General features: G+C 40.6%; 2 protein-coding genes across 4 annotated transcripts; both read left to right on the top strand.

Moving 5' to 3' along the window:
* Nucleotides 1–106: 106 nt before the first annotated feature.
* On the top strand, nucleotides 107–8,252 carry opn9 (opsin 9). Of its 2 annotated transcripts, XM_067601184.1 has the most exons (9): nucleotides 107–1,766; nucleotides 2,640–2,815; nucleotides 3,816–3,966; nucleotides 4,113–4,252; nucleotides 4,610–4,748; nucleotides 4,916–5,030; nucleotides 6,492–6,572; nucleotides 6,653–7,130; nucleotides 7,249–8,252. In XM_067601184.1, the coding sequence occupies exons 2-9, from the start codon at nucleotides 2,695–2,697 to the stop codon at nucleotides 7,533–7,535; spliced, it is 1,512 nt and encodes a 503-aa protein (XP_067457285.1). In that variant the 5' UTR covers nucleotides 107–1,766; nucleotides 2,640–2,694; the 3' UTR covers nucleotides 7,536–8,252. The 2 variants fall into 2 exon arrangements, with proteins under 2 accessions (XP_067457285.1, XP_067457284.1); XM_067601183.1 differs by having other exon boundaries at nucleotides 107–2,815.
* A 266-nt stretch (nucleotides 8,253–8,518) lies between these two features.
* iffo1b (intermediate filament family orphan 1b) lies at nucleotides 8,519–22,630 on the top strand. Of its 2 annotated transcripts, none has more exons than XM_067601182.1 (9): nucleotides 8,519–9,905; nucleotides 13,832–13,892; nucleotides 14,870–14,965; nucleotides 15,625–15,765; nucleotides 15,908–16,092; nucleotides 16,185–16,311; nucleotides 17,804–17,893; nucleotides 19,235–19,365; nucleotides 19,479–22,630. In XM_067601182.1, exons 1-9 carry the CDS (start codon nucleotides 8,908–8,910, stop codon nucleotides 19,576–19,578), a joined length of 1,929 nt encoding a protein of 642 aa, XP_067457283.1. In that variant the 5' UTR covers nucleotides 8,519–8,907; the 3' UTR covers nucleotides 19,579–22,630. The 2 variants fall into 2 exon arrangements, with proteins under 2 accessions (XP_067457283.1, XP_067457282.1); XM_067601181.1 differs by having other exon boundaries at nucleotides 17,801–17,893.
* The last annotated feature ends 236 nt before the right edge of the window (nucleotides 22,631–22,866 follow it).

The raw sequence follows: 22,866 nt of genomic DNA, 5'->3' as shown, positions 1-22,866 counted from the left end.
CATCTACATAGAAACAGCTCCACTGAGATTCAAGCTGATATCTTTAGATCGACTCTTATATGGGTCAGCGACTTTAGCAAACACTTACAAAAGGTATCTATCCATATATCTGATCAATTTCCTCCTGTGGGGATACACTGACAGCTCTTAATTACTTGGTGTCTTGATTAGTTGGGACTGTGAAGGATAATTTATGCAGGCTTGGCTGCTCCAATCAATTCTTACTCCACAACAATGCTTTTATAAAACATTTTTATATACTCCCCTTAAGCCCTGTTCAATATCTGGTGTATCTGGGTGGCCAAGAGTAGTCTAGCATGGCTAACACAATTTGACAACAGTCTACTATTATGGTTCAATATGAGGCTTTTATGAATTATGCCTACGGGGGATTTGCACGCTCTAAGAGTAAAGAGTGTGGCAAATTCATAGTTATTCTTGCAATTTTACTTGCTGGTCCCTCACTACTGATGACTTTTCTGAATCACTGGTGATGATGGAGGAGAGCTGCTCCCAAATAAGAAATGAGCTCCAGTGATTGGCTTTAAAAACGATACAGATACCAGCACACCATGCAGAAATATATATGGGATTTTGCACAATATTATGAACAGCACATAGGAACTGTTTTAGGAATTAGGTTTAGTGGTGTTACCCTTAAATTCTCTCTTAAAAGGATGTTGTTGTTGTTTAGCCAAACTGCCTATGAATTTTCTTGAAACAGAGATTTGGAGATTCGGCTTAGCCTAAATGTGTTACACAGGCACAACAGACACATCAGTTGCTGTCAGATCAAGACAAAAAATGTGCGATTATTTTACAATCGCTCCAATAAAAGCCCTCTTAGATGCTCTGACTATAGATTTAAGACAACAGTCTTGACAGTATTATTGGTTATTAATGATTTAGATTAAGTTTTCAGAGCTCACAGTCAACATGAGTCTTTGTGAGCCAGTCACAACTAAATTATTAACTGACATCGGGTTGTGTGTGTGTCTTAAATAAGATATAACTGTGATTTCTGCAATTAGAATCCGATTGAAAATTAAATAACAAAGCTTACTTTGATGCATGCATATGTATTTATACATTTTCTGAAACCTCCACCCTCACTTTAATGTCTGGTTATGTGACAATATGTATTATTTGTGTGCAGACTCCCAAACATTATGTCTTTTCTTACAGAGATAATTGCAATGTATTCTCATTTATTTATCTTCATGACAATGAGTATCACACTTGTTGTATAATAGAACACACACAAAAAACCCCAAATAGACCACCCCCCCCTTCTCTCTCTCACACACACACTCTTCCTCTGTTTGCATGCCTCTCACTGATCATTCCTAAGCCAGATTGTCAACAGAAAATGTACACTCCACATGGATTTACAGTGTGTGGGAGGGTTCAGATTAAGATTATATAAAAAAAATATAAGCGGGGGGAGAGAGAGATCTTTGCTGTAAAGCCCAGCTGAGGGACCACCAGGGATCAGACGGACGTGAGGAAGGTGAGTAGTGATGCGTTTTTAGTTTCAGTGTGAGTATTGTGTGTTTTCCTGCAGATGGTGTGTTTGCATATTGTGCGTTTTCACTTGTAGAGGAATGTTGATTGTCTCAAGAAACCTTTGTTTGGTTCCATTTTCTGTCCTCTCTGTCATTTTACTTTGACTGTTTTCATTCTTCTCTGTTTCTTTGACTTTATCACCCTGTTGACCCCTTTGTCACTCATGAGACTCGGCTGATTCCCTGCTGGCATCATCAGAGGTGAAATTTTAAAGTCCTGGAGGGACAAATGATGGAGAAGAGTCCTTTTGTTTTTTCCCAGTGACCACATGTTACGCAGGATCAATGATCCAATACTTGTTGTACGTTTTTTGTTATATATCTGTTTATTTTAAGTAACAAGATATTTTACTATATCCTGTTACTCTGAATAAAACTTCTACTTTGCTGTGACACTTTTTTTTGGGATAATCCTGAAACATTAACAATCTGTGGAAAACTGTGTAATACTGGAAGAAATATCTAAAAAGTCCCAATTTTTTTTTTTTTTTTATTAAAGCTGTAATTTATGTTGTTATTTAAAATAAGATGAGAGACAGCCAGTGGAGGCAAGATGATCTGCATTAATTTACATTAATAACTGTCAACCATTGTTATCATCAATTATGTAATTGATAATACTTTGTCAGACAAATCACTGGCCAGAGAAGCTATTTGAGAGGGAAACAGAGATGAAGTGGCATGTGTATCAACTTTGCATGCACTGCAGGGTCACAATGAGCAGTGATATGAAAAATATAATCTGTCATATGAAGATTAATGTAAAACTCAAAGCTCTGAACTGTAAAATCTCCTCCAATCTACTTGCCTGTTCTACTCTCTTCTTGTTTTCTTAAGCCAGATGTTAAAAGGAACATCTTCCCCCCTCTTATAAGTGTGCACATAATGAAAAGCAGAATAGAGATTAAAACTGAGTCAAAATGACTTTCATCCTGGCTGAAACAACATGGAGATGAGGGTCTAGCTGTGCTGTTTGACTTTTTGCTTCTCAGGGGAAAATGTCACTTCTCCTAATTACACTTTGTAGCATCTTAATTCTTCCGTTGTTTGCGTGCCTTCAATGTTTCTTTCAAGCTCCAGGAGCTGCCTCTCTTCTCTGCATGCTGCTTTGGGTCAGTGCAGTGCATCCATGGGACAGAATGGCTCACAAAGGGGCTCCTGGTTTGTCCCCTCGTCTATCCACCCGCTGTTCCTCTCCCAGCTGTCACCCTCTGCAGACGTGGCTGTCGCTGTCTTCCTCACCCTCATGGGTGAGATTATGGTCATGATTTCAGATCATTTCAAAATTTCAATTTCATCTTTATGTCATTGTCAGGGTCATTTTTGTGAAGAGAAGCTTTTGGCATGTATATATTCTTGTCAAGATCCAAATATGCCATACCAGATTTCATATACAGTAGACAAAGTTTTGATGTAAATGTCAGCCACAAAAATGTTCACGGTTGTATTTGAGTGAGTCTTTTTGTTATTATTAATGATCATAGATGTTTTTTTTCTTTATATTACAACAAATGTGGCCCTAGTGAAGTGGTGGAACAAGCAAACAGAATATATCGTGTATCATCAGACAGAGTGGAAAAAAATCATTTATCTATCTTTAAACTATTACTACTACTACTACTACTATTACTATTACTACTACTATTACTATTACTACTACTACTACTACTACTACTACTACTACTATTTCTACTATTGGAAATATTGGGGTTGCTTAAAGTACCATCCTTTCCTGACTGTTGATAATAAAGATTTATGCATAAGAAGAAAAAATTGTATCGAAATAAAACACTGTATTGTGAGCACAAACCAAGAACTCAAAGTTTATGGTTGGCAGAAAAGATTTTTTTTCTTTTGCTCTGTTGTCATCATGAAAGACCAGACCAGACATGGTCTCATTAAAAGCAATACAGTGCAGGCTGTGTGAACACGAAACACTCAGATGGTGCTAAATAATAGAGAAGCATGGAGGCCTCTGAATCTCAAACATCACCTTCACTGTCTGGTTCATGCAACAAATCGATGTAGCTACAGATAAACAGACGCTCAGATGGTATTTCTATGATTTGAAGTCTCTGAGATCAAGAATAAATTATATGCTTCATGCTGAGCTAATCCAGCAATCTGGTCTTTCTTTCAACATTCGCTGTTTGCCTTTTCCTGTACTCAACATATTGAACTCTGTTATTGTTCCATGTGTCATGTATTGGATTAGATAGGTCACACACAACACCCTGCTTCTCTTTTCAGGGGTCACATCGGTGCTGGGGAATGGCATGGTCCTGTTCGTCCACTGTAGGAAAAGAAAGAAGCTCAGACTTCCGGAGCTCATGACCGTCAACCTGGCTCTCTGTGATTTTGGCTCCAGTCTCTTGGGAGTGCCGTTTTTCATCATTTCCAGGTACAGAATGCTTAAATGGCACGAATTCAGGGTGATGACACTGTGAGTTTAATACTAATAACATCTAGACCAGAAGCCATTTTTCAGAGCCAGAAGGCAATGATCCATTAGGGTGGAGGGACTAAGCTCTTCTTTCCCCCTAACAGCCTGTGTCACGCCTGGGTGTTTGGAGAGACAGGGTGTCTTTTGTATGGCATTCAGGGCTTTGTGTTTGGCATCGGCTCTCTCCTCACCACCTGTCTCATCTCTCTGGACCGTTGCCTCAAGATCTGCTGCTTACGATATGGTAAATCTGAGATCTTCTTCTAACACAGGCCCAAAAATACAATGCACACAGACATGACTGCACCCTAAACTCACCTGACTCTTGAATAAGAAATTTCTTGAATAAATTAGATCATTTCCTGCTTTAAAAGACACTCCTTTTCTTACACATATATATTGATTTAAAAGTCATTTAGTGATTGCTTTGGTAACGCTAAGAGGCCAATTAAATCTGCTGATGTTTCAAGAAAGTGGTTAAGTGAGATGTCAAGACTTGCCACGAGGTTGAGTGCACATTATGCTTCCACATGCACACACACACCACTCGAATGATCACGCTAAGTTCATTGAGTGGTTTGCACGATTCTTGCCTCTCTAGGTCAATGGATTGAGAGGCGCCATGTGTCTCTGTCAATAGCTCTAGTGTGGGTTTACACGTTGTTCTGGGCCTCCCTTCCCGCTTTTGGTTTTGGAAGCTACGGACCAGAGCCTTATGGGACCAGCTGCACCATCAACTGGTAATCCTCTGTTTGATTTACTGTGCTGCTCTGTGCCCTCTTGTTCAAATACATACAAGTGTGCAGACATCTGTGTCGTTGCCTGTGTGCGTTTCCTGATTTGTTTTCTTCATGCATTTGCAGACAAACATGTCGGTAATCACTCTGCCTGTTTTCTCAATTTCAAGGTGGAGAATGAGGTCGTCTCTAATTGACAGGATCTATATCTTCCTCATCCTGACACTATGCTTTGGATTTCCCACACTCACCATCATTGCTTCATATTTGGCCATCCTGCTGACGGTGAAGGACTTAATGACATAAAATAGAGGATCAGAAAACAGTGTTTGTATTCTGTAATTATTTTGTTTTAATGTATTAGTCACTCACTTAAAGGACGGGTTCACAAATTTTCAAGTCTGTCCTAAAACAACAGCAGGGGCCCAAATGAACATTGACACGTTTTCTTGCTGTAATCATTCCTTCTGTTCATCCTTCCGTGGAAAATGTATTTATAAGTTTATCCGAAGCTGATATGAAGCTTCAGCCTTCCAGATAAGTCAAATCAATTCAGTATCTTTCATAGTTAGTCTTTTTAGTGCCAAAGTCCCTCTTTTTGTTACAATTCTTCCACTGCAGCTGAATATGAAAACACTGTCCGTTGGGATAAAAAGTGGGAAATGTTTACTAAAAACACTGTAACTGTGGAAGATATCCACTTTATTTGACTAACTGAGAAAGCTGAAGCCTCATATTAGCTTCAGATAAACTTTTAAACTGTGGATTTTGTCCCTCTTCGCTTGCATTGTGAACACATTTGAAGGGAATCTTCTAACGGTCAGTATGAACAGGAAGAATGATTACAGTGAGCAAAACCTGATCAGTGTTCATTTGGGCACCTGAATATTGTTTTAAGACAGACTTGAAAAATGGTAAACCTGTCCTTTAAAGCCATTATATGTAGAATATAATATTGCAACTCTGGCACCCTCTAGTGATAGTATCCAAAAAGACACTGTGGCAAACAGTAATACTGTAAATGCCACTCCCCTCAGTGACATAGGAAGGAACCATGGCTCTCCAGGTGTCCCAAATTGATGATATGAGTGCCTAAAATTTGCAGTTTACAAGATTTTGGACTTTATGACTGTAGTTAAAAAAATGAGAGACATGGCGGTGAGCTGCTCATATCCATCCTCAATGACAGCTCATATATCAGTAGCACAGCTGCAGCAAAATTGAGAAATCTGGATTGGTGAGCTGGACTGGGCTGCTCTTCCAATTTACAAAGTGTGAAGTGGCAGCCAGAGAGGAAGATGAGGTTGGTGTCTTGGTGTCTTGTGGATGAGGAACCATACAGTGTTGGTTGCACATGTGAAGAGATTTATAGGAGTATTAATGCAAAAAACACAGACCATAAGAAAGGATCAGGGTCTTAAGACAGATCCTGCACTTGTCTTGTCTACTTGTGTCTAAATTTACATGGTGCATATTTCTAAATAAATTTGTTTGACTAAATGATCACAAATATAGGGCAAGTGGGGGCTCCAGTAGGTTTATCCAGCCGTGCCAGGGACACTTAGGTAAATGGGCTGAAAGCAACAAAAATGCCATCAAAATATAATCACATAGAAATTCTGCACATGGTGGCTGAAAATATATATATGTACATTTTGTACTATATGTTGTCCTTGCAAGAATAAAGTCCTTGTGATTTGTTGTATAATTGCAAATGGCAGCGTTACATATTGCTTCTGTTTTCAGGTGTACAGATCTAATCGGACTCTGGCATCTATAGCATCCTCCTCTGTCAGTCACACCAGCAAAGACTTGAGGCTTGCAAAGGTAGACCTTAGTGAGGATAATATTCAGATTCCTTGACACACATCTTGAAAAAAAAACAAAAACCAGTATGTTTATTCCAGATGGCTGCTGTGGTGTGCACCACCTTCCTCCTGGCCTGGTTGCCGTACGCCACTGTGTCTCTGATTTCTGCCCTCATCCCCAGAGACGAGCAACAGGCAGAGGGCACTTTACAAACTGTGGTGGAGGAGCTCAGCAGCATGGCCTCTGCAAAAATCCTGGACTTCCCCTCATTGGTCAACTGGACTACCACAGAATATTACAGACAAATCGACTACAACCCCGTGGAGAAGGGGAGTGATGTGTCCAACATGGGCGAAGAAGCCAAGCCAATCCCCAGGAGCCCTCAGCCGTTCTCCTGTCTGCCACCTGTAGTCACTTTGATCCCTGCTATGTTTGCCAAGTCCCACTGCATGATTAACCCTTTAATCTACCAGATTATGAACTGGGAGTTCAGGGACGATGTCTATGTGATGCTGTGTGGACAAGAGAAGGCAGAGAGGAGGCGACAGCAGGGAAGACAGGGGAGTTTATGTGAAAGTAAGAACCATTTTAACTTATACCTCTGTTGTTCTCTTTTTCTTTAATGGAAAAATGTTGTAAGTTTTGTTTTTGACACAATGGGTCAAGTTTTGAGTCCCTCTTCTTCTCTCGAAAGGGAGCATCAGCCTGTCCTACTGCCATAGCTGGAGGAGGAAGAGGAGCAACCCTACATCCTCACCTGTAGAAAAAAGAAACACAAGTCTGAAGAAAGAGAAGAACCAAGGGAGGAGCAGCAGAGGACGAATAGGCTCCTGGGCAGATAACATCTCAGTGGGAGCTGATGCATTGGACTTTGCCTCCTTGGACACTCAGGGAAACATGGAGATGCACTGCAGCGCTGGTGGACAAAAGGAAACGAGAAGAAACTTGAGAGGGTCCACATCCAGCACTGCCTCTGTCTGATAGATAGATAGATAGATAGATAGATAGATAGATAGATAGATAGATAGATAGATAGATAGATAGATAGATAGATAGAAATGTAAAAATTAAGTCAATGTTGTGAAGTAATGCAGTGCAGTTTGCATTTAAACTCTGTTGTCATTCAACTATAATGAAACGGACAGGGGGAAAGTTTGAAGTTGTAGATGTTAATAAGTCATGAAAAAATAATTCATGAGTTCTCACTTTCTAATAAGCCACCAGCAAAAGCTATTAAGGCCACCAATTCAGTTTGACATGTTACTAGACTGATTATGGCTCTGAAGCCCTGTAGCTATAACAACAAAGCAAATGTCATGAGCTGAGATGTCTCACTATCTGGCAACCCAAAAGTTGCTCTCAATAATAGCTTAAAACTGATCTATGAGGCATCAGTAAACAGTTTATTAACTATTATTAAACCATTTAATTTCCACATATACTGTTTAAAAGAATGACTATTATTAGAAAGACTCTAAGTTGATTTTCATATTGTACAGAAATGAAACGTAGGGATTTTAAAACTACATGAAAATACATTTTTAAAAAAACTACAAAAGTATCAAAATGGTCAGCAAGGATGTAAATTTGTACAGTTAAGAAGGTAAAACCTCCAAATACACAAGCATGGTAGTGTAAAGTTTCATTTCTTCTAAGCAACAATAAATCTATAAATAAATATGACTTCTAACAAATGAACTGACTTTACATTCATGTTCTCTATTATGTATATAAATCGAATTTCCTTGTCACTGTCCTGATTACAAAAGCATCTTGGCACATTTGAAAACATTTGAGATTGTTATAGTATGCAGTTTGTCCAACTCTGCCTGCTCAAAACAAAAACATGAGTCAATACTGAGGCCCTCTTGGGTTGTTTCCTCCACAGAAAGCAAACAGTTAATGGATCAGCGCTCCTGTAGTCGCGTCTTTACGGTAGCAGCTCTTCAGTCCCCGCAGCTCTCCCTCCTGCCTGCGGTCACATCTTGTTGCCAGAACTTCAGTGACGCGGTGACACTGGATTTCTTTGTTATTCATTCACGCTCTGCGTCTTTTTTCTCCTCATTTAATTGCGTTTGCTTTGCAAAACATCTCACTCAGGCGCAGATCCGGTGTTGTTTTTCCTTCGCCGCAGCCCATTTGGAGCCGCTTTTGGATGTTTTGTTGCAGATTGTCAGAGCCTTGATCCATCAGCCGACGTTAAGACCTTTCAAGCTTTAAGGATAAGACTAATTTAGACACGGTTATATAATCAGGTAAACACTGGCGTTTCGCGTCTTTCAGGTACGTTCGGCTGCACATCATTTATTCTGTCATATATTCTGTTGTGGAAAGACATTTCACGTCCGTGTTCATGCCAGATCTGCAGCGCTTTAGTTTTCCATACCATAGCATGAATCCTTTGTTGGGGGGCAACACGCATCTCCAACAGCATCCACAGCAGAGTCAAGCGCCCGGACACCCGGACTCTCCTTCAGGCCTCCTGCCCGACGCCGTTTTCGGTGGATCGGACGCGGCATCCTTTCTGCTGGGTGATCTTTCCGGTACAGGGCCTGATCAGCCGGGGCCTGACTCCACCACCGCACCCTCACAGACCTCTCCTTACATCCATCCCAATCACAGCAGCCACTATCAGCACCGCGCTGCGCACCATCCTCCCGCAGCCATGGCTCTCAGAAACGACTTGGGATCCAACATCAGCGTCCTCAAAACCCTCAATCTGAGATTCAGATGCTTCCTGGCCAAAGTGCACGAATTAGAGCGCAGAAATAAGATTTTGGAAAAGCAGCTGCAACAGGCGCTGGATGCCAACAAATGCTGCCAAGGTGGGTGCTGTGAGAACAGGGCGCATACCCAGGAGGCGAGTGTGCAGACCGGATTTGTCGGGACCATACCGCTCAGGCCCGGATCCCTGCCCTTCCACAACACCAACAACTCAGCCAGGAGGCCTACAACATTATTCACACCGCAGCTCACATCAACCCTCCCAACCGCAGCCTCCGAAAACTCAAGTTCAACCCAAACAAACGCCACTTGTAACCCCGCAATCACCATCAGCCAGTCCTCCCCCTGTGTGGACTCCCCAGGATCCGGCTCCAAAACTGTCACAAACAGCAGTACCGGCCCGGGGAGCTCCACCAACCCTCCTCCTCGGTTCCTCCCGGGCACCATCTGGTCCTACAACCACACCCGCAAGTTTGGCCCAGGTGCGGAGCGTCTGACCAGCCCCGGGGTGTCCTGGGTGCACCCGGACGGAGTTGGGGTCCAGATTGACACCATTACCCCTGAGATCAGAGCCCTGTATAATGTCCTGGCTAAAGTGAAGCGAGAGAGAGACGAGTATAAACGCAGGTAAATGGAGTGAAACCGTTTTATTACACTTGTATCAGACTTTGGGGGTATTTCTGTAGAGCATAAGGTGGTTTTCTTAATGCTCCACTTTGAGCAGAGCTGCAGACCAGCTGTCTCCAGCACAAGCAGAGTCAGCACTAATCCTCTCCATCCATAACCTCCAGCCTGACCCTGCATCCACTTCATGTCTGACCACACAGGCAGGTGCTGTTGCTAGAAATACACCCCAACAAAAAATGATCACGCCAGGTGCTAAATATAAAAAGAAGAATGAAGGGCAAAGTTGAGCAGGGGCGTGTAAAGATGAAATGTTCACAAATCTTCCTGGAGGCTGACTCACTAGTGTGTGGCTTTGTTTACTGGAATATTATGAGGGGGGGAATCCAACCTGAAATAAGAGTTATGATTGTACAGCTGATTTTTTAATTTGTGAGTCAGTCTCTCAAGATGACACATTAATCATGATGTCATCTAGGGACAAATCCTGGAGGTGAGCCGGATGAACCACTGTGAATAATGCAAACCCTAAAATGTTATTGCAGCAACTATAGTGATTTTATTTGATTCATAGCAGTTAGCCTTACATTTAAGTAAACTAGTTTGGATCTGAAGCTGAAATGATTTGTTGATTAATCAATTTGCTGAAAATTAATCTGCAAACTTTTTATAATGGATCATTTTTTAAAAGAAAAAATGCCAAATATGACTGGTTACAGCTTCTCAGATGTATGTATTTGCTGATCTTTGTCATATGATACTTAACTGAATATTTTTGGGTTTTTCCAAACAAAAACAAGCTATTTTCACTATTTTCTGACACTTTATAGACACAACAACAGATGGATTAATCAGGAAATTAGTAACTGGCAGATTAATGAATAATGGAAATAATCTGTTGCTCACGTAACATCTCAAACAAAACTTTTCTGAACCCACAATCGCTTATTTACTGGCAGCATAACAGTTTACACCCACGTGTCTCTTGATGACATCATCAGATTAGGGCTGCAACTATATTGTATTTATTGTCGTTTAATCTCTTTATAATGTTCTTGCTTAATCAACTGGTTTGGTCTATAAAATGTCAGGAAAATGTCGATCATCACTGTTTCCCGAAACATAAGCTTAACAACCTCAAATGTCAACCAACAGTCAATAACCTGAAAATGTTCATAGAGGACTAGAGAAACCAGAAAATATTCACATTTAAGAAGTTTGAACTAGAGTATTTGAGTATTTCTCCTTGAAAAATGACTCAGAACGATGAATTGATAATCAAAATAGTTGGTTTCTGTTGATCAACTAATTGATTAATCATTGCAGCTCACTGGAATGGCACAGAGTGAACTCTGTTGTAAGGTGGATTTCCCCTCTAAACTGCCAGAGAAAGCAGCCTACAGCTCGCAAATTCACCTGCAAATATGGTACTTATGTCTTTTCTGTCCTGACAGTGAACTGCAGTTGGCCCCGTCTCCAAGCACATTCATCCCTGAATACCCTCGTATTATATCCAAATGAGCAGCCATGCGTCCTTCATAGAGCAGATCCCGACTGCAGTATAGTGGGCTCTTTGTGAACGACGGAGAGGGGACGACCCTTACAGGCTAAGAGTGTGTGACATCAGACACATACTTTCATTGTTCACGTAGAGACTTGAGAGTAATTGATTTACTGACTTCTTGCTCAGAAAGTTGACAGCTTCACTACCTGCACGCTCAGGTGTGTGACATCTATTATACCCCACTCAACGTCCACATCAGTTTCTGCTGAGCCTTCAGTAAGGGGTCTTATATATTTCTCAGCTGTCTCTCTTTGAGACGGTTACGTATCACTTTACCTCTAAAGAAATTCAAGCCTTCAGATTCATAGATTCACCCCCACCCCCACCCCCCTCCCCACCCCCATGCTCCACTCTGTATCTGCAATGCAGCATGCACTGCAAGCTGTGACTGCTGGACGGGGGCTTGGCTTGCACAAGGAAGCACTTCTTCTCGCTCTCACCTTATTGATCAAACAAGCATCCTCTACAGCAACAACAACTGCTGTTTCATGACTCAGTTTCTTTCTTTTAGCATTCCCTAAAGGTCGCGGTGGTGCTGCAGCGTTCTGCATTTAAAGCAGCGTTTATATAAGAAGATACAGTCTCTGCAGTGAGTGGATTTCCCCTTGGGCACGCATGCCGTGTGAAGTCACACAATCTGAGATCACATGCAGGCTGGGAGCTCAGGCTTTTAAATGTATTAAAGTTGAGATTCATGGGCCAGTCATCTGAACTGCATCATAGTAGTACACCATTCATCAAACAGGCGATTCATCAGCCAGTGAATCAGCAAATCACTCGTTTATACCTGATTGTTTAATGCAACTTCTAACTAGATTGTATACACATATGATTTAACTTCACTACATTCACATTTTGATTCTCAGATCCACTCAGCCAGATTGAAATCTTGTGGCCAATTGTGCGCATGTAAAATGCACATGCAGCACCTGATGACTGACCTCCAGTGCTGTTTGACTGCAGCTATTTATAAAGCACTTTCATCCAAAAAAGGGCTCTGACACGCACATTCACAAGCTACCACGCACGGCTTTGGCCTAACCATCGAGAGGAATTTGGGGTTGTGCTCTGGAAGAACCGGGGATTGTACTGCAAACCCCTGCTCCTCTTTAATGGTGGCAGATTTCAAAATTAGATCTTTATATTTCTTTAATGTAAGGGAAGAAGTCAACTTTAATGTAATATAGACTGATGCAGCCATTCTGGTTGAAGCTTTTGGAAATGCTGCTGCTGCCCAGTCACGCTCTGTGTCTGCTCTTCAGTGAATGGTTGACCCAGTTTTGAGTGTTAGATACCAGTAGGAGTTTTGGTTGTCATTATGTGGTTTGGTTGGGACAGATGTACTTACTGTTGGTTGACATCTGGCCCATACACTTCCGGAAGAGGTTCATAAGAGGAAACAGGTGCGCTTCTCCTGCACTGAAATTCTGTTGGTTGCTCTGCCTTTAAAAAAAAGCATAACAAAGTCAGAAAAAAAACACGGCGTAGTTAAACCTGCAGTGTGGAACTTTTACATATAAATGAACGTCTGTTACATTCAAGCCCTTGCCAAAGGAGTTCACACAATGCTGATTAAGAATATCACTGCCAGATTAATCTCTCTGTATTTCACAGCATACAGAGTTTTTAAATCTCATGTTGGGAGGGACATTCCCGGGCTGGCTGTTTGAATCAGCCGAGCTGGCTAACTTCCAGTTAGCCCTCTGCTAACTTGAATGGGGATAAAATAATTGAATCGTGTGACTTTCCAAATGTTATCGGACCGAATGGATCAAATTCTGACAGTGAAACGAATATTTCACAGGGTTTGTGTGACGCTCGCGGCAATATATCCACCGTTTTACAGCTGCAACAGTAGCAACACAGTAGGCTATGACGTAGCCTATGACATTAACACATGTTAACAGTGTTTTTGTAATTACTCTAACTGCCAGAAGGGGGAGACAAAAGTCCTGCAGTCTCCCTTTAACACAACAGCAAAAAGAATCACTTCATATATTGGTCTTTTAGATGAATTGATTCACAATCAATAGGCTGACAAAATTATGACTAAATTAATCTTAAAGATCAATACATGAGATGATTCTTTTTGCTGTTTTTTCCTTTTGCCTTCTTTCCTGACCTCCTGAAGAGGTTTAGTCAAATTCTGTTTGTTCTCTTAAAAGTCTTAAGTCCATTTAATCTGCCTTCCCTAAGACGGTCCAGGTTGACCAGGTGTACATGGGGCCAAATAATCTGTCACATACTTATCTAGCTAGTAATGAGACAAACTTCTGCTCTGTACGTTTTTGTCTGTTTGTCTGTTTTTGTCTGCATTAAGGCACTCACTAAAATGGTTTACTTCTTACATCTGCGTGTCTCTTAGATGGGAAGAGGAATACACAATGAGGATGGATCTGCAACAGAAGATTACTGACTTACAAGAGGTAACGTTATGTAGTCGTGTTGTGTGAATGTGTGTGTATCTGCGTGTGTGTATGGTAGGCAGACATGGCAGTATGTCTGAAGGAGTCTTGACTTAACATTTTTAGTCATTAAAACAACCAAAATCAACTGTTTGGTGTGATGCTTAATCTAAGACATAGCCAACCATGAAACAGCATGAACATACCATGTGCCTGTCTTCAATAATCAGAGTGTTAGTGGTTAAATGGTTTAGATGATCATGAAACTGATAATAAAAGAGAAAAGAAGCTGGCGGCGATCATTTCCTTTGTGCAGCATGTATCACCGCTACTTTGGCTCAAGTGGCTGACTGAAACAAAGCCATTGCACTCTTCATAATTGATGTTCTTTGTCCTTTGACCACGACCATCTATTGATTAAAGCTTAAGGCCTATTCTCATTTAAAATACATTCAAATACAGAAATCATCCATTTTGAATAAAAGAGAGCTTCATTTTTTATCTGTCACCTGCCATCAAACTGATAGCCATGTATGTGCTTCCTGCAACAGTATCTTTATACACCCTGAGGTTTGTTGGTTTCCTGTGTTTGTGTGTGGGTGGGAAGGTGTGTTTTGCACACATTGAATGCACGTGAGCCGTTGCCAGGAATCTGCACCTGACCCCGTTTAGCAGACAGTGCCACATTAACAGGAGATCACATGCAGCAAAACCACCTGAGACCTAAAAGAGCCTGACCAATGTTGCAGCACGTATGAATAGGTCAACAGGAGAGATAATTACTGTGCCATCAGACAAATCTAGAGCTCCCCTGAGTAGATCACGCATTTAGGATTTATAATGTTTTTGTGTGCTTTGCCAATAAAGGCTTTTGTTTTGTTGATGACCCCCGCTTGCGTAATGTAACCCATAATTTCCAGTAAAGTCAGATATGAGATAGGACACGTGTGTGTTCCTTATGGCTTCCAATGTGTGTGTGTGTGTGTGTTTGTGTGCAGGACCTGCAGGAGAGTGAAGGCTGTCAGGACGAGCTGGCTGTCAGAGTTCAGCAGCTGAAGGCAGAACTGGTTCTCTTCAAAGGCCTCATGAGCAATGTGAGCACAGTACAGCCGATACAGTCATTTACTCAAGTCACACACACTCATTGCTTTCAGTAGAAATCAGCTGTCCCTCTGCGTCTCAGTGGACGGACTGTGGCATTCAACTCAACAAAATATTTATTATTCTCTTTTTGATAAGGTACTCCTCAGAACAGGTTTACAGGTTGTAACTAATGTTTTAGTGTGATGTGTCCAACAAAACACACTAAAACAATGTTTTCATTGCTTTGTAGTCAGTAAGAAGCCATTTGCTGCTTTTTAGAAACATTTGGCCCTTTGTAATGATGACATAACATTTGCAACTGCAGACTTGATGGCTCATTAGAAAGTGAGAAACTTGTGCATTTATTAATGGATTACCAACATTTATAACTGCATTATTATCAAGTAGGAGCACATATTTATGCGCTAGAAACACATGTCCATGCTGGAGGAACATATAAACCAGTCAGATAGATGTTTCACAATCTGCCAACTGAACAGTTGCACTTAATAATTAAAACATTGGTAAATTATTTTAAATCTTTCATAAAGCTACTGGTTGCAACTTATAAACCCATCATAAATATTTCTTATTGTAAAGTGGCACCATAACATTTGTCAGAATCATTTTATAATTTTTCTCTGCTTGTCACCCTCCATCGTCTGGGTAGAACTTGTCAGACCTGGACAGTAAGATCCAGGAGAAAGCCATGAAAGTGGACATGGACATCTGCCGCAGGATTGATATCACTGCTCGTCTCTGTGACGTTGCCCAGCAGAGAAACTGTGAAGATGTGATCCAGATGTACCAGGTACTGCGACTAAAACCGATCAATTAATAGTCTTATCTTTGGATTGGTTATCTTTTCATGCCCTACTACACTTTCCTATTTACGCATAGTCTTTCTTGTGCATTGAATGTTTTAGTCTGATTTCTTAAACATTTCCCTGCAGGTTCCTAACAACCAATCATCCTTAAACTGCCGCCGCAAACAAACTCCATTGTCTTTTAATGGGAATGAGGGTGACGAACCTGTCAGCACTTCAGAAAGTGACGCTGGTGTGATCAAAGATGAGGATCACTGTGGCTCATCAGCCAATCAGATCAACGAGGAGATGCAGAGGATGCTGAACCAACTGTGAGTGGTCTGACTTTGAAATATAACAGAGGTGTCCTTCATGCACTTCCACTTCCTATTTGCATGTGTGTTTCTGCGTATATTAATTTTAGGAGGGAGTGTGAGTTTGAGGATGATTGCGACAGTCTGGCCTGGGAGGAGACTGAAGAGACGCTGCTTCTTTGGGAGGACTTCCCAGGATGCACTCTTCCTCCCGACCCCACGCATCCACCAGGAGAGGTAGGCTGACTTTTTATTCAAAGACTTTTATACATCTCCAGTGGGACAATGTTAAAGTATTTGCAACAGAGCACACACAAACACACTCAATGAGCTTTCTGGGCTCTAGTTTTAATGAGTAGATGCAGATTGTGTGGGCATACAGGGGATGGAAAATGGGAGTAGAAGCAACACCTAAGCAACACAATGTATTCAAATTCAACATATTCTAACTTTGTGACGCTTACAGTGTTCAGTTCTATTTAAACATTGTGTCGGGGTGTTTATTCGACTGTATAATCAGTTCTCTTTTATAGCATTCATTTCGTGTCTCACTATGGGTAATGCTCCTTGCCTGCCTTCAACAGAAGCCTTTTATTGTATTAAACCAGCCAATTGTCTGGCCATGATGACGCATATGCTATAGGAGGCCACCAGCCCTTCCTCTATATAAAGGACTGAAGCTACTTAGAGAACCGGGGTTATGGAAATAACCTAAAGTTTTGATGATATAGTTTGGGTGATGTTGATTCCATTACATCATTGCACAAGTGTTGCTCGATTGTAGATCATTGTACACCCACGTACCTGAATCTGAAAATATATTCTGTATGTGGAATGTGTATTTACGTTATTGATAAGCTCTTTGTGTCTGGATTGCATCCAGACCACACATCATTTCAGTCACTGTTTAAGCTTGTCAGAATGACCTTCAAATCTGGGTATAAATATATGTACATATGTATTTTGTTTATCCATCTAATATTTTCTATTGCGTTTTGAAACCACTTAAAAACCAGACTTAGATTTACTGAGTGTGTTATTTAGTCACTTTCGTTTTCACAGATTCACTGGGTGAAGAAGATTTTGAAAAAGTATCATTTGTATGTACAGTGGCTAGCGAGGCTAGCTTCAGCAGCATTTGTTCCACTTGTCATTCTTTAGACAGCTGCATGTGTGTTGACATTGTTAGTTCAGATTTCAGGGGCAGCTTTTAAAGCTCTGATGTCATGAGTGGAGTTGATGTGCAGAGCAGCAGCTTGATATATTGGTCGATAGTTTGGTCTCAGGCGATGACTCTATGATTCAGATGCGTCTCTCACAGAAGGTTCAAGCTCTACTGTGGCAGGGACGTTTCAGGACAAAGCACTGCGCACACATACACACTCAAAGAGATGCATTGTCCAGCCTGTATCGGTGTACAGTGTGTTTGTTTCCAAGAAATTGATGTAGGTATTTGTTTTCATTCACCGACTGTGTGGTATTCGAACAGTCTGCTTTCCCTCTAAAGGAGGAGCTGCTTTAGTCAGTGAAATATGAGCTGACGGGAGCATAAAGCAAGCTGCGTTTTAACAGTAGTGGACCAACTTAGTGTGTGTTTCATTGTGTGATGATAAACACATGTTCTGTTCACTGTTTTAAATGTTACTACATCACACCACATGTTACTGATGTTATATATTTAATCTGACCACAAATGACAAATCTCTCTCTGGTTCTCTTTTCCCAGCAGGAGGATTGTCTGGAACAAGTGATTAATGATACAGAATGTCTGTTCAAATCCCGAGAGAAAGAATACCAAGAGACAATTGACCAAATTGAGGTGAGACACTTCAAAAATGTTCAAAACGTGCCTAACTTTATTATTTCTCGAGAACCACATATGGAACGATTGACAATTGTCAATTAAAACAATAATGTTTTAATAAATTAAATGGTTTAAATCCAGACAGAAACTTCACCAGTGAGACTAAACTGTCCTCAGCAAATCAGAACCCAGAAGCCCCACCCCACTGTGATGTGATTGTGTTTGTATCAAACAGCCCCTGCTGCACTGAGACACGGAGCTGAGCGGCTCGCTGTTCGCTTGTTTATTCAAAGTTCATTGAACATGTTGCACTGTCTCCACAGTAAATCACCTGTCGAGTGTTTTATGGTTGTTTATTTGTGCTTTAAAACACAACCGCCGTGAAGAAAATAACGTTGTATTTCTGTCAATCACAGGCTTTCTCTCTCTCAGAAAAAGCTTTCCAATATGTCTCTCTGTCGCTTGCCCTCTCTCTCTGTTTTTTTCTCGTCTTTTTTAAAATGAGTCAAGAAACCCACAACAAAGCCTAATTTTCAACATTATCAAACGAAGAGAGATGTCCTCTCCTCCTCTCTCTCATGGCAGGGTTGCACAGCTCTGATTAGTCGCAGAGCCCAGAAGCCCCGCTGCTGGAGAATGGAGCGGCTTGCTGTTCGCTTGTTGATTCCAATTTTATTCATATTAAACGTGTTGCATGTCCAAATTGCACTAACTACCACAATACACTCCCTTGTGTCCCCAGCAATATACCCGCCAAGTGTGAAGTAGAGCAGATGAACGGTTCTCGAGATACACGAAGGACAAACATACAAACGTATATACAGACAGACAGAGATTCCTTGCTTTAGATTGTACATTCAGATCCTTAAATGACAGTTTTTCCTATGTGGTACTAAAAAATTATTTTCATGATGTGGTGACTCGGTACAAAGTGAATCAGTTTTTCTCTTTCCTGTTTTTGATGCTATAATCTTTTAATCACACCTCTCACCTGAATACAGGGTATTTTTCCTATTTTCTCACCAGCTCTTTCGAGAAATTATTCTTTCTTTAGACCTGACATATCATCAAAAAATCTCTTGCCCACCTCAGTAGTCTTTGAAACAGGTGCGTTGGTCGAGTAGCCACGTACTAAAGAAGATCTTTGACCGAAACTGAGCAAGTGGAGACGGTGTCCCTTCTTCCTTTTGAACCTGAGTTTTAGAGCTTTGTGAAGTTTTGCAAAAGTCCTTCTCTTAGCCAGCACTTCATGTAGTAGTTGTTCAGGAATAACTTTTTATGGTGAACAAACAAAAGCTGCAGCACATGAGCCTGTGTTTGTGATTGAAAATTTGAAATATTACTTTCTGACTCCAGCTGGAACTGGCCACAGCTAAGAGTGACATGAACCGACACCTGCATGAGTACATGGAGATGTGCTCTATGAAGAGAGGCCTGGACGTTCAGATGGAGACCTGCAGGAGACTCATCACACAGAGTGGAGACAAGTACGCACTATTTTTTCCCCCTTTTTCTAGAACCACATGAAAACAGGACAAAAGAGTAATAAATTAAATGCTACAGTCTTACTTTTCTGTTTCTGGCTCTTTTACTGTTTCAGTAACTCTGCGGTACCTTCATCCTGCGAGGACAGTGACCAGAGAGAGAGCGACAAGAGTTCAGCATCTCCACCTTCCTCTGTGATTGCTGGGAGATCTTGACACTTCCTCATTCTGGCAGGGAGGGAGGCTGCGGTCATGTGACGTCCACTGCATCCAGCTACAGTAACACACCAACGCAATATCCACCTATAACTCTTGGCAACACCATGTTTACATACGAGCATCTTCATTTACCGAGTCATATTGTTTATTCTTGTGCTGTCCATGCAAATCAGCTCGGGTCTGAGCACTGAAACTTTGATCGTGTAGCAAAGTTGCATTGTTGTCATCACTATTTCATGCAGATGTCACTGCCCGAGTGGGGGAAGAGGTCTGCCAGTTGGACTTTGTGTCATGAAGCACTAGTTTATGAAGTGAATCTTACAGTAAATTATCTTTAAGAGGGCTGATAATCCTGAGGTGACTGTAAGTGTACAGGGTGACGTCTTTGAGATGCAGTGTGGCAGTGTAGCTTATAGGGAAGCATAGAATAATTTATCCACTGAACACACACTAACAGACACTTGTGTGGCTTTTGCTTCTTCATCTTTAAATGTTCTGGCAGATTTAAGTAGCTGTCATATCTCTAAATCCTTCAGAGTCTACTCCACAAAATATACAACCCCATAATTTACATCATATCAACAAACAAAAAATAGGAAGCAGGATAGTTTCAGTCCAAGAGAGCTGTAGTGGTGGTTTGTCCTGGCATTGATACAACAAAAAAAGTGTATTGATGAGTTTGATTGGTGAACTTAAGATGAGCTTATCTTTATGGGCGCATTTAAGCCTAATAAGATGTCATGATTCAGCATTTTACTGCCTTACAGCTGCAGATTCAGAGCTGACTTTGTGTCTGAATGGTAACAGATGAAACCATGAGCAAAGGGAAGCTTAAGTCATGAATAAATCATAACATCAGCGCTTTATTTATCAAAACATAAATTATAAAAGTCACTTTATAAATAACCAAAATACTAGCTGTGTGTAAACTGGAGCTGCAGAGTTGTAACTCTGTTATAAGTTACTAAGTTGTACTGTAACTATGAATACCAACAGGCCTCCTTCTTGCTATTGTAAGCATTGTGACACTGAAAAGAAAGTTTTGGTCTAATTGGTCTGTTGTAATTACATTCAGTTATTTATCTGCTGTGAATTACGCGGATCAAAACAGGGGTTTATGGGAAAAATCCGTATTGCTGATGTTTCTTGCATTTCCTGGCTCACCTAGAAGTACATTTTGTGTTAGATCTATAGATAACTTGACAAAAGACCTCATCATGTACAATATTTCCAGTGCACTTGAAATAACTTTCACACCTACAGCATCGGCTATAAGCTTCAGCATCATTTTGGTGTCAGGTTTAGAAAGCGCAAAGCACCCCATCGTTGCAACCCTAAAACAGAGAGAAATCCATCCTAGAATAGGCACCCGCACCGATTTCTCAATGGGAATTGTTGAAAATGAACGAGCTAAATAACTTAGCAGAAGCAAATACATCATTTTTAAGGAAAGTAAGAACGCCAAAAAGGTAACTTACAACACTTCATAACAAAAAAAAACATCTGAAATGCATCAAACATCGCAGATAAGCCTGTTCGAAGTTTGTGTTTCTTCTTTAATGGTGCTTCCTGAGAAACCCAAAGTACCAGGTGACAGCAGCGAAGGAAGCTATCAAGGGTCAGAGGGAAGCATGTTTTTTTGCAAACGTACGCAGTGTAAATATTGTCTGCACCCTTTTGAAGCTGATTTGGGATCAGCATTGAGGCTTCGCTCTGCTCTCTGTGTCACTGACGCTCAGGCGGGGAAAGGTGCTGTGTGATAAAGTGCACTGACACCCAAGTGTCATGCAGGAGCTGTAAATAATTAGTTTTATTTTCAGCAGCAATGCTTAGAACACAGTCAGCTGCTGCATGGTTGAGCAGGACCGCTGTAGATTACTGTGACGGTGAGGATAATGAAAGAACAAAAAGATAGTCATTAAATAATGTAAGTTAGCCATTGAGTGCCAAAAATAGAATGAACACAGCCAATCTTTGGATAAATAGGATATTGCTGAAAAAAATAAAAATAAAAAAGGAAGATCAAATTGAGCTGCCGGAGCTATTTCACCAAGGTGCTTGATGTATATAACTAAACCTATTTTTGAGCCTGTAAAAATTTGCACATAAAGAAGAAGAGCAAAGCAAAAGTGTATATGAAACAATCAGCACTATTACTTGGAAACATGTAACAAAAAAAACACACGCTGGAAATAGAAAACTATTTATACTGTATGTCCTCATCTTTTACATGTTGCCAGTGGAGGAGTAGAATAATAAATGAACACATACCTCATTTTTACTTTATTTATGATCCTCTGAGCACATTTAACCTTAAACTTCAAACTCAGACACACTGCAACAGTAAAACACTTATTAGTATACTGCTGGAAACAAACCATTTAACAATGTCACCGTTAGGGGAACGCCCCCTGCTATCACTGCTCGATTATCAGACACCGTTGTCTAAATATAGTCCTGGCTGTAGTTTCTTCTGTGTGATTGAACCAGGTTAAATGTATTTCAACTTTCTGCAACTCATATTTCAAGCACTTAGTTTCAGTCATAAAAACAGGAGGCGGACAGATTTTGAAGCGTGTGTAAACTCATGCATGTGTGTCTTGTGGAATTAGCTGATTCCAGTGTTTTGCTTCAGGTCAAACATAGAAGGAGGATGTCAGAAATGTGCCGTGTGAGACATAAAACACACCATTTCCCTTTGTATAGTTTTACTTTCACACACTGAGTGAATCTCTATGTATGCATGTGCCAGTGTGTATGTTTTTTGGGTGTTATGTCTGTATAGTGAGTGTTTTTTTTAAAAAGACATTTACTGGGGCAAATGTACAACATGAAGAAGAAAACATATTGAATCCAATTGTTCTTGTTTCCCCGTTTAATTATTTGACTCGGGGAACCATTTTGAGATGTCTTTTGACTTCAAAAAATGTGTAAATACTTAAATCAAATGATAATGGAGCTGCTTTTTTCCATTGGTCTTTCTTTATGAGTGTATGTGGTTGCCAAGTAAAGTCCATTTTAAAAATAACTCTCTAACAAAAAAAAAGAAGTACTGAAATGCAAATGCTTTAGCTAAATGACTGTACGATGGCTTTGATATTATATGTGTCAAGGAAATATAGCTTTGAATATATATGTGTGTTTAAAGACTGCAAATGAAGAATGTTTACAGTCACAGTCACACACCTGAAAACTCAACTTTGAATTAAGATCAAATGACCTGATTGCTCAATTCACATTTTCGATGGAAATTGTGGCAGTTAAAGACAAAAAAAGGTGTTTTCT

Source organism: Thunnus thynnus, chromosome 10, assembly GCF_963924715.1.
Source record: "Thunnus thynnus chromosome 10, fThuThy2.1, whole genome shotgun sequence".
NCBI classification, from domain to species: domain Eukaryota; kingdom Metazoa; phylum Chordata; class Actinopteri; order Scombriformes; family Scombridae; genus Thunnus; species Thunnus thynnus.
This window is presented reverse-complemented; position numbering and strand designations above follow the sequence as displayed.

What these genes read in the sequence shown, in the direction of transcription:
- opn9 (XM_067601183.1), top strand. Translation starts at nt 2,626, where the DNA reads ATGTTTCTTTCAAGCTCCAGGAGCTGCCTCTCTTCTCTGCATGCTGCT. An exon ending in TGTCTTCCTCACCCTCATGG is followed by an intron (nt 2,816 to 3,815) that starts GTGAGATTATGG and finishes TTCTCTTTTCAG; the next exon opens with GGGTCACATCGGTGCTGGGG. An exon ending in ACAGGGGAGTTTATGTGAAA is followed by an intron (nt 7,131 to 7,248) that starts GTAAGAACCATT and finishes TTCTCTCGAAAG; the next exon opens with GGAGCATCAGCCTGTCCTAC.
- iffo1b (XM_067601181.1), top strand. Translation starts at nt 8,908, where the DNA reads ATGCCAGATCTGCAGCGCTTTAGTTTTCCATACCATAGCATGAATCCT. An exon ending in CAGAGGATGCTGAACCAACT is followed by an intron (nt 16,093 to 16,184) that starts GTGAGTGGTCTG and finishes TATTAATTTTAG; the next exon opens with GAGGGAGTGTGAGTTTGAGG. An exon ending in CCACGCATCCACCAGGAGAG is followed by an intron (nt 16,312 to 17,800) that starts GTAGGCTGACTT and finishes CTCTTTTCCCAG; the next exon opens with CAGGAGGATTGTCTGGAACA.